This window comes from Chrysoperla carnea, chromosome 3, assembly GCF_905475395.1.
Source record: "Chrysoperla carnea chromosome 3, inChrCarn1.1, whole genome shotgun sequence".
Lineage (NCBI taxonomy): Eukaryota > Metazoa > Arthropoda > Insecta > Neuroptera > Chrysopidae > Chrysoperla > Chrysoperla carnea.
This window is the reverse complement of record NC_058339.1, coordinates 75,708,165-75,720,309: the sequence shown is the minus strand read 5'-3', so window position 1 is coordinate 75,720,309 and position 12,145 is coordinate 75,708,165. Positions and strand designations below refer to the sequence as shown.

The 12,145-nt window shown below is 30.5% G+C and overlaps 1 protein-coding gene across 5 annotated transcripts in view; it reads right to left on the bottom strand.

Moving 5' to 3' along the window:
• Positions 1 to 12,145, bottom strand: part of LOC123296607 (trafficking kinesin-binding protein milt) — a 161,087-nt gene that overhangs the window by 4,325 nt on the left and 144,617 nt on the right. For 4 of the 5 annotated variants that reach the window (XM_044878148.1, XM_044878151.1, XM_044878150.1 and 1 more), the window contains 5 exons: positions 7,881 to 7,957; positions 6,164 to 6,539; positions 1,971 to 2,101; positions 900 to 1,201; positions 80 to 403 (listed from right to left, as the gene is read on the bottom strand). In XM_044878148.1, the coding sequence (XP_044734083.1) occupies positions 80 to 403; positions 900 to 1,201; positions 1,971 to 2,101; positions 6,164 to 6,539; positions 7,881 to 7,957 (1,210 nt within the window). Of the gene's footprint in view, positions 1 to 79; positions 404 to 899; positions 1,202 to 1,970; positions 2,102 to 6,163; positions 6,540 to 7,880; positions 7,958 to 9,417; positions 9,437 to 12,145 lie in introns of those variants that run through there. The other variant, XM_044878152.1, reaches the window with a different exon arrangement.

Below are 12,145 nucleotides of genomic sequence, written 5' to 3'. Positions count from 1 at the left end.
AAATTTGCATTTTATTATATTAGAAAAAAAAGAATGAAAATTTTCCCTCTTTGACAAGGTATAGGATGGATTTACTTACGGATATTCCGATGAGGTGTCAGTATGTAATGATTCCGAATCACTTTGACCAGTTGAATCTATACTTGGATAACCCAGTGAACTGCTACCAAATGACATGCTGCTGTAACGCGATCCTTGCATGAAGGTGCTCATACGCGGCTGTTGGGATGTAATTGATGAAGTCATGTGCGTTTGTGTTGATAACGGAAGTGGACCACCGCGAGGGAATAAACCAGCACCACCAATACCTGTGGGTCCACCTAATGTGCTGCCACCATCAAAGCTGCTATTCGATGCACGTGAGGAACATCGGACTGTTTCAAATACTCTCTTATAAGGTGGCCTGTAAAGAAATTAAGTATTTAGTAGGAATATAACCGGAGGATTCCATAGTTCAAACAAGTCTTGAATGTACCATTTAGGGACTAAATCATTAATTTTCTGATTAATTTATTGTATAACTTAAGCTTCGTAAATCAACTTGAACCCTTCTCATAGAAATTTCTTTTCCTTCACAATTTTTTAAAAATCTTTGTTAATCAGAGGAACCCCAAACTCTATTAAAATTTGTCTTTCCTCCCAATTTTTTTTGTCTTCTTAAATCAATGTGACGCCCTTCTCGTACAAATTTGTCTTCTTTTCTTTTTGACCTTTCCCCGTGGGGCACGGGGCAAGTTTCCTAGTTCGCCTAATGATTAATCGGATCCTGATTCCAAATCAATGAATAATTTCAAAAAAAGTGATTTCCACAAGAGGTCAAGGCATATTCCACTTTTTATAAATGAAAAGTAGTGAAAAATTCCCACATAAACCATAAAATATAATTAATCTCTACTTACACTCGATCAGAGCCAGCAATACCCGAATCCAAACTGGATTCCGAATATAATGACGATTCCAATTCTGATTGTAAACTGTCTGGTTGTATTTGATTGCTACATAACGATGGATACAGTGAGCCACCGCGTGCTGTAGGCATTCCCCGGCGACGTTGTCGGCGTAACTGTTCTTGTGTATCACGTAACAAGCCCAATACTTCAGCATAACGCTCCTTATACTCAACTAATTCTGTAGCTAATGACGTTTGTGTTTCTTTTGTTATATGTAATAATGACGTCATCTCATCGTTTTCCATTGTGAACTGAAAATAATTATTAATTTTTCATTAATAGGGTATTTTACTCTATATGAGAAAAAATCTAAAAATTTATTACTGAGATAGCTTAGGCAAAAAGCAGTCGGAAAATGTTAGCTTTAGTTCATAAAATAACAAAGTAAATATTAATTAAAGTAGCCGCCATGTTATTACGTCATACGGCTGTGTAAACTAAAAAGTTCAAATTATAAACAATTATCATATAAAATATTAGCGTATTTGTTTACACAGCCAACTGACGTCATGACTACCGAGCAATATGGCGTCCACTGCGTCCAGGGTTTTCGTTAATTACGCGCGAAATTTGAAAAGTTTAAATGCACTTTTATGGCACTTATCGAATGAATACAAATTTGGTGTTTTCTTTTGGTGGTTTATTAGTGCTGTAGAATCTAATTGAAACACTTTTCAAAAATGAGTGTATACCGTACTCATAAAACTGGAAACTTATAAAATACTAGCTAATACCCGGCTGATCTGAATGATTTCAAGTCTGTGAGTTTTATGAGGAAATATTTTCTCTCTGACTGCAAAAAAGTTTTTTTTTTAAATTTTTTTTGATATCTTTTGTTGTTTTTTTGTGATGACAATGCTGACCAATGACGAAAACAATTTCCTAGATAGTAGCACCGGGTTGTCATTACCTAGAATTTATCTTCGTCCAAGACCGTTCGAAAACTTTCATAATGTCATGAATAAATCAAATAACACATCACGAAAAAGTGATAGTATTACCCTTAAATTGTATGCTTACCTTATGTAATCTCATTTCAGCGTCAGTCAATTTTGCAGTTAAACTCATAATTTGTTCATGCTGCAGTCGATTCTCATCTTTCATACGATCCAGTTCTTCGGCCATTGTATCCACATCCATGTTGGCATTAGCTAAACACAACACAGAAAATTGTTTCCACATTAAAAAATTTTCAAAATATCGTAACAAAAATTTTGCAACATTTATATATTTAAAAATATTTTAACAAAAAGTTTCCAAGTTCGGATTTTTTTATTTTAAATTATCATCTTGGAGGTTGGGTTGGTGTTCTCTTGACAAGAATTTGATAAGAAATAGTTTTATTGTTGATTAGTAAAATTGAAAATTCAGTACACATATCAAAACGAAAGATAAAATACAGGGTGTCGCACATATCAATCATTGTTGATAAACATGAAAATAAACAACTGATTAATTGTTGATATACCCTAGACAGTGAAATATTCCTGCTTAGTTTTTATAAATTTGATAAGTTTAAACACAAAAATGTTTATGTAGATTTCAAAATTTCGAAAGTCTTTCGAAGTAAATAAAACAGAAAAGAAAGAAACAAGCCTAATAGTTTACATAGCGACTTCGGCTAGCCGGGATCCATTAAAATCTGCACCGACTTAAATTTTCCCAATAATATAATACCCACTGTAAGAATTGCTATGTAAACTACAAGACTTGTTTTTTTCTTTTCATTTTCAATAAACGCAGAAGAATTTTTATTTTTTAAATTATATTATTCGATGGATTTGGACTCACTGTTTGAATCTAACTACAAATTTTCAGCTTTCTATCTTGTACAGTTTTGGAGAAAATGGAAACTACAGCTTTGGCCTGTATTCAAATTTATTGAAAAAATTTTTACAAATTTTATTTATTTTTCTATATGGAATGTGATGAATTAATTTTTCTGTTTGGAAAATAAAATTTAAAATTTATGTGACAATTTTCTTACTTCTTGTACGTAACGCGAAGAGGGGGACATTCTGTACCGTCATTGTTACTTTTTCAATGAAATGATCCGTTAAAAATTTATTTTATAAAAAAAAAACTGAACTTGGAACTTCTTGATAAAATATAATTTTATCAAGTTTCTTTAAAAAGCGAATAGTACATGTTTTGCATTGGCAAATAACCTCAATTATTTTATAAATATTATTCATCCTTAACTGATTTAAGGATGATCTCAATTTTATTGAATGGAACAGCAAAAATTTGTATCAAGCATGCACATATAAAGATTTGTCACTACGATACTCAACTTCGGAATAGGTTAGGTTAGGTTATAGTGGCTGTCCACGAGAGACACACTTAGGCCATAGGGTCCACTGTGATATCATATATGTGTTTTATCACCTTTTTCCTGATAATTTCATTTATCAGCTCCTCAATTATTTTGAGATGCTGGACTTCGGAGTAAATTTTCAGAAAAATTCGAACCACTAGTACTTTCTTTACATTTTTAGTCTTCTAGAGGATCAGCAACCCCCCTTGGTGATAACTTTGGACGTAAATGAGGCTGCAGCTTCTGCTAAACTTAAGCATCTAGAAAAGGTGATTAATTTCATTGGAAACAGAGGAGGGTGGCCAGTATAGACATAGAACACCCATGGCTTCTTTACTGAGATTTCTCCCATTGTAGATGCGTTCTATGGTACGAGAGCTGGTAATGTTTTCAAGAGTTTATTTTCGGATGACTGAATTTTGAATATTTCTTTCCTTTTTGAAATAAGGAAGGGATGAAGTACGTCTTTTATCTGATAGCGATTGCGTTAATTAACGATGGATTCCCGCTAGTAAAACAATCTAATTTCTGACCGGGAAATAAATTTACATTCTTTAACGACATGTTAAAACTACAGCGCCATTAAAATGATTTAAGTATGATTTTTGGTAATTATTATAATAATATCTGGCGCGGTGTTGGCAACAGTAAAAATGTCTTGCATCATAATTTATATTGCTACAAGGGCATGAAAATAATTTGATAAAAATTTTCTTAAAATAATTTTAAATTTTGCAAATTAATCTATTTTTTCGGTAATGCACTCTAAAAACCGCAGTGAACACAACCGCTCTTGGATACCAGACATATTTTATTCCTATCTATTTTCAACATACAAAATATTCAAAATCCAGCCGTCTTGAAATCAACTTTTTCGTGACTACTAGCTCTTAAACTACTACTAGGGTTTTGATGTCAAACTGCGTATAACTTTGTTCACTGAGACCAGACAAACTAATCTAAATTTATTTTTTTTGCCAAGAAGCCTTTCTGAATTTGATTCGAAGTCAAGTATCGTGGATAAAACCTTAACACAACTAATAAAGAAAGACAAGATACATTTCAACAAAGAAGGCACTCAAAAACACAGATCATTTTTGTAATTTGATTGATTAAAAAGATTAATCATTTACTAAACAATCAGTGTTTCTGAAGGTGTCTAAACATTCACAAGATAAAAAATACATATAAATATTTACCCTGATGAGCAACAAGAATGAACTTTTTAATATTATAGGTGGTTTTAAAACTGACGTAAAGCAAGTATGGTCTGACAGGGTGCGATTATTTAACGACAACACACTGCAAGGCCACCTTGCCTCAAGCCAGCGGGCGACGGGTCAATCGATCGATGTTTTTAAAATACATAATAATAATATTTTTAACCATCAATTAGAAATAATATAAACAAAAATTTAGGTGCTGTATAAAGTGTTTGGAATGGAATGGGGAAAACTATGTGTCTTTATCTAGCACTAATATGTAGAAATTGAAAGGTGGATTGCAAGAAACTCTAGAAAAGTGTTCTAAAATAGACAAACTATGAATCTCTTCGAAAACCCTTGTAAGAAATTATTAAGTTTCCGTAGTAAAATTTAAAAATCTTGGAGCTAAGTGGCGTAAATAAAAACTAATATTGATAAACATCGGTTTTTTAACTCCCGTCGCAAAAAGAGGGGTGTTTTATAGATTTGACCGCTATGTGTGTGCTTATGGCTGAATGTAGCATCATAACGGATAAACCGCTTTTGATTTTTTTGGTTTGCTCGAAAGATAATTTAATGGAGAGTGTTCTTAGCTATGTTTCAAGAAACTTGGTTCAGTTTGGAGAAAGCTACAAGGAAAAAACCGCACTTGACGGGGGATTAATTTAATTTTGTTAATCTCGCTTGTTATGAAATTATATCATTTCAAGATTGTGCTACTTGGTAAGAAAGTGTATTTTGTCAAATTGAATAATCTTTATAGTGTGCTTCTTGTAAAGATAATGTCAATATTTATAGAATATTGCTGTATCGGGCAAGCGAGAGGCGAATTACTCCAGGGGAAGGGGGATGAGTATGTCCACACTCCAACTTCGGTATTGTGATCAACGACCCCAAAAATCCCCGTGTATACTTTTGTTCCACTTTGTTAAATATTTACAGTATATGGCTGTGTTGGATCGGCAGGGGGTGAATTTGCCTCAAGAGACGGGGAGGGGGTATATCCACGTTCTAACTTCGGAACCGTGATCAGCGACTCCAAAAACAACCGAATATACTTTCTTTGTCCATTTTGTTGAATATTTACAGCATATTGCTATTTTGGACCAGCGGGACGAATTACTCCAAGAGGGGGGGGTATATCCACGTTCTAATTTTGGAATTGTGATCAGCGACCCCAAAAACCTCCGAGTAAACTTTTTTTCTCCATTTTGTTGAATATTTGCAGCACATTGCTATTTGAGACCAGTGGGGTTAATTATCCCAGAAGGGGGGAGTATATTGAAAATCTGTTTCTAATTTCGAGTTTTGGGAAAGAGAAGTTCGTAGATTAGCCTCCTCTCTAAACCGCCTCTTTCAAAAGTATTTAAGGGTTTAGCGGAAGGGAACGACTTTTTTTTGACATAACGATGTTCGAGTTACCGAGATTCCACTGTAAATGATTTATCGTTAAAAAAAATTTGGAAAATGTGCTTCACGTCAAAATTGAGGAGCATAATTTAGAAATGTACGAGGTTTTATTAGGACTTCCTCAAGAGTTTCATTGTAGAAATAATTGTAAAATTAAGCGTGTGAGGTGTTTAACAAAACAATAATTTAAAAAAAAGCGCGTAATAGCAAAAAAAACTCAATTTCATAACATCCCTTTTTCGTAAAAAAAACTTACAATATTTTTCGATAAAAGCACTTACCTAACTGCATTGCAATATCTTTAACAAGTCTAGCCTCCTGTTCTTCAACATCGTCGGTATCACTAGCCAATTTTTGGAATTCGGTACGTAATGAACGATTCTCTTCTTCCAAATTACCGATACGTTTCTGCATAAGCTCCAAATTAATACTTCGCAGACCGGTCGGTGTACCACCCTCAGAACTGGACTCATCCATATCGTTTGTAAGTACTTGTATAAGTTCTGTTTTTTTGACCAGCTCATGTGATAATTGTGTAATTTTCTCTTGTGCACCACGTAATTCCGTTTCCAGTGTAACAACATTATTTTCTAATTTTGTATTTGTTTGTAATAGTTCTTTGCCAATACGTGCGGTTAATTCAAGGTCTCTTTCTTTCTGTAAAATAAAATTTAATAAAATTTTGTTAAAATGTTTTCAAATCACACAAAAAATGAAATTTGTAATTAATTTGCTGTTTTTTAATTAAGGAGGTTTGTAGGTAATTATTATTTTTTACTTCTGTGATTTCTTGTTTATTTAGTACTAATTGCGCGACTTGGCTTCACTTGTGTACTAATAATCTTACTAGGCGTCAGGTATGTTTTCGTAGCCGATGAAGAATTCTTTTATCGAAAATATATCGATCGATTTTCTTATGTATTTTTAGCCAGTCAATTTTGAAAAGTGCTCTGTATGTAATTAAAATTTTTGGATTGAAAACAATTTTTTGAATATTTTAGTACAAGAGACGGTATAAGGCCGATTTTCACGAATCTGATAACTAGCTCGTACATCATATTTTTTATGAAATTTTATTGATTTTTAAACACTCAACACTAAGTAAAGTTATTAAAAATATCTTAAAAAGCACCCCACGCTTTTTTACGATAAAAAGATTTTTTTTATCACTTTATTTTTTTTAACTTAATTATTTTCTACTTTTTAGTTCAGCTAGTTAGGAAAGCGGGTTTTTTAGTTTTTTTAAACTATTATGTATTTTCTACTTTTTAGTTTCCTTGCTTTCAGATATAGAAAAAATCGTTTTTTCAGAATTTTGTGAATAACAATCCAGCACTGATATCACTGATCCACCAGAATTCGGACTGAATTTTTAGCGTTTACTTTCGTACTTTTACTCCATCCCAAAAGTGCCCAACACTAAAGAAGTTTTCACTTCAAAATGTTTTTGCAAGTGACATTATAACAAAATTATTAATATTGCAGTGCTTAAGGCCGTTATAGAAAGTTATTTTTATCATCTAGGAAGTTGGATGATGTGAATCATAAAGGACGCACTCATATGAACAGCTTGTTTTTTCAATTGATTTCTAGGATATTTAACTAGGTTTTTTTTATGAAGACTAATTTTTTTCTTACTGTTTCAAATTATTTTTATTAAATTTTTGAAAAGCTGTACTTCCAAGTATAAAATGGCTATTTATTATTTTTCTAAATTTGTATTTCATAAATAAGTACTGTTATTAAAAATTAGTACCATGGAATCAGATTTCAATGAAAATTGAAATTCACAAAGAAAATTCATTATGGAAAATGAAAAATTAAAAAAAAATTTTTTTCTCACGTATATAAAAATCATTTTAATGTAATAAATTGCAAAATTCAATTTCAATTATAAATTAAAAAAATCATAATTATTGTATTTAGTAAAAAAAAAAAATAGAAAGTCTTTAAATAAAAATGATTTATAAAATAAGGAAATTAAAAGTTAGAACTTACTTCTTCCAGAAGCCGTGTTACTGCTTCTATATCATTGTAGGTTTTGGTCATTTGGCTCACCCGATTACTGCATAGAACTGTAACAATTCAAAATAAAATACAATTAAATAAAGTCATTTAATAAGAAATTTGAAAGGGATTCTTTTTTATGACATTACCTGCTAGATTAATTTTATTGTAGTAAAATTAAAATATGCAGGCCAAGAAACCAACAGAAGACACAATTTTGTTGATACATTTCTTGATAGGTAAATTGTATTCACCCCGAAATAAATTTTACTGATATCTACAAGACCGAACTTCACCCATCTAATGAGAACTTTTGCGAAATTTTATTGATTTATGCCTATCATAGTTTTTCTACCGAAAAATGTTCATGGTTATTTTTAATTAAATTAATCTTAATCAATTTTTTCCATGAACAGTTTTTTGTAGGCAAGCCTATACCATTATTTTCGTAATTAAATTACCTTTTTTTTCGTAATTAAATTATCAATTTCGATTGGTTAACAGATCGGTGTAGATCTGTTCATACTATAGTCAAATATAGGTAACTACACCGATTTGTTAACCAATCGAAATTGGTATCAGAAGAAAGATAATTTAATTACGAAAATGGAAAACCGTTCATGGAAAATTTTGATTAAAATTAATTTAAAAATCAATAAAATTTCATAAAAAATATGTCTCATCGAGTTATCAGATGGGTGAAGATCGACCTTATGTTCTCTCTTACAGTATTAAGGTTCTTATACATTTTGCAAAAAAAAAAAAAAAAATGTAGCAGAATTGAAGAAAATAACACTTTTCTACAATTTATCAACGAATATGATAATTTATTTAATGGTTGATCAAGAAATTATTAGAGTTATTGGTCTTACTTCTAAGGATCATATCTAACACAACTTTAAAAATAAATGATTGTTAAAATTGCTATATTCACAAACAGATTAAGATTTCAAAATTTACCTCTTCAAGAAAATCACTTAATTTAAAAAAAGGGTTATAATTAATATTGCAAAAAATTAATGTGGGATACTATGCAAAAAAAAAAAAAAAAATCATATAAACATAGTTATAGCCAGAAACTTTTCGATAATTTTAATATTTATGGTTTAAAATTTTTCGAAAATAAGAAGCCTTTGTTTGATTATTTGTTTAAATGATTGTTTTCGATTTCTAATGTACAAGGAAAATCATTTTGCAACATTAATTCTGTTACTTATACATCTGGGGTTGATCACAATATTTTAACACCTAACTTTTATAAACCCAAAATAGTTTTTTACATTCATTTTTAACATAAAAAATAGAAAGAAAAGTTTAAAAAATAATTTTCAAGTCTTTAAGAAACATTGCATTTGCATTTAAAAACGCAAAAATTTCCACAAAAATTGTAATAAAATTCAAAATTCGTCCAAAAAAAAAATCACATTTTATCAAATAAAAACCTTGTATCAAATAAAAAAACACTATTTTGTTCCAGAAAATATGAAAACTTTTCAAGATTATTTTCCCCAAAAAGGATTACCCATACCTTGATTAATATGATTTGTGGTAAAATCCAAAAATTCTGGTGTTCCAAAAATAACATAATCACTGTTTCCAACACCAAAATCAATATTATTTTTGGATTGTTTAAATGTTTTTTGAACAAGTGTAAACGCTTTTGACCACATGTGTGTAAAAAGCTTTCAAAAAGCACAAACTTTATATAAAAAAAAACAACAACTTAACACTTTGATATTAATCAATTAGAAATAGAACATTAAACTTAATAATAACACAATATTTTTTTAATAAATAAACAAATCGACGTTTAGCGTCGGTGGTCGTCGTCATGATGACGCAATGACATTTATTGTCATGTTAATAAAATCAGCCATTTTAGTATTGTTAGTAAAGTTTAGCTGCTAAGGACACAAGAAGCTCAAGTTCGTAGCAACTATGTATTTTTATAGTTAGAATAGATGAGAAGAGCACATTACAAATATCTAGATGTGTATTGCTTGCTACTAAGAAAATATGTAGCCTCCTACTAGGAAGCTAGTTTAGCACTGTTAGTAGTTAGTACAATACTGAGATGAATACAGAATATACTGTTTTAGATTCAGAGTACGACATAGACAGCATCCCTTTCAATTTGAAATTGGTAAAATACTTTTTTTTTATACATATTATAATACTTTTTATAGACCGAGTATTTAAAAAGTATGGTACCTACACGTAAATTTGTGTATAGTTGCTTCATTAATTTTTTAAGTTAATTTTTTTATTATTTATAGCGTAGAAAAATTGTTTTTAAATATCTAGTTTTTTGTTATCCATAAAAGGAGCAAAAAAACTAAATAGTACTTTTGTTAGTAATTTTAATCCAAGTTTTAATTTTATTTCACAAAAATTTATTTATTTTATTATTTTTCAAATAAATAAAATTTGTTTTTAGAAATACTGGTTTATGCAAGTAGATAAAAATTTCATTATTCCAGTACATTAAAGTTAAGGTATTTCCAGCATTAAAGCACTTGTCGACAGATTTGGCCTATTTTATTTTTTCAAAGGTTCAAAATAATGTTAAGTGTGAGATCCCGAAATTGTAGAACTTTTTGTCGTTTAGATCGCGAGATAAGTTCACGATTTCGAGAGTCAAAGCATGTAAAGCGCACTGTCCTCCTCACTATTTTTTACGATATTAAAAATTCTCTCGAAAGAAAAAAATAGCTCCATGTCGTTTTGTTTTCGAGATATTAATTTTGACGTAATTTGCTCTAAATTGGGAATTTAGACATTAATTATCTCGTGTTTTAAATGGTCAAAATTCCTGTAACTTTGGGATTTAATACTAAGTCCTATTCTTAGACTGAGAAACAAAATTTCGTTAAATTAAAAAAAAATTATTAAATAGTCGAAAAGTGGGTTTTACCATAGTAACTGCAAATGCCACGCTGGAAAGAAATATCTTAAAGGCTGATTTGTGGTCTCAGAAAATTCAAATATTAGCTTCCTTGATGATCTCATTAGGGTGATGGTAGAAATGATATGATATTCCCGAATTGTCCTGACAAGACGAATTGGTTTTATGATCGAAATTAATGATGAAAATTTTATCAGATTCTGACAAAAAAACGTCCACATATAATGAAAAATTACAAATCTGACTGTTCCAGAATTTGAAGAATATTTTCTTCCTTTGTCTCACTTTTCCAGAATCACAAAATTTTCTAGCATTTTTAATGTTATCAAAATTTCCTTGATCACTCCTCTTTCTGTAAATATTCGACATCTTATATAAAAACATCTTTGAAGAAAACAAAAGCTGCTAAAATTATCGAGCTAAGTCGTTCAATTTGTTTGCCGGAGTTTCAGTTACAATTGGCATTCTATTCCATTCTTGTTCGATTAAACAGAAAAAGTATTTGTGAAGAGAGCAAAAATTGTTTGGTTTATCAACCAAAATCTTGAAAAACCGCAGTTAGCAATTGTGAGTATATTATTCCGAATGATCAGCAAACGGATAGGGTGTATTTTTAAATAAATAGATAAAATTCGAGGCGATAGAAAGGTTCGTCAAAACAAGCATATTAGGATAAAGAATATGTTTCTGAAGACGATAACTACGTTAAAACGCAGTTTGGGGTTCCTTCTTATCATTATGACTACCTATGGGTTGCGTTAGATTCGAATTGCGTTGCGTTTTTCCACATATCAAAATAATTTTCTCGACGTACTCCACATACTCTTTGTATTATGCCCATTTAAGTAAGAACACTCGGTAGAAAATATAAAATTTTTTTTCACGACAACCGTGATAGGAATTCGGAATAAAATGATTAAAAAAGTTTTTGAAAGGTTGGCGAAGGTCGAATTTATTTTTTCATTTAATCATGCAGATTACGGAAGTCGAATTTATAGTCAATGTGTAAACTTGATCGAATCTTTTCGATTCTTTTTCTAGGTTACATTATCATAAATAATTTAAAAATAACAGATATATACAATCTACATACACATATGCATACTTTGCACATTGGTGCGCATGATTCGACAATATCATAGTTCATATGATAAAGAAAAAAACATTAAAAAAAATATGTAACCATTAAATCAGTGTTACCAACCCACTTAATTAGATTATCATTATAATAATTGCAGTGATTAACAATTATTTAATCACTTAACGGGCGCATCACTAAAAATATGGGAGCATCAAATGCATTTCAACATGATCTTCGTAAAATGAAGTGAATTTTGAAATTGCTGCGGTA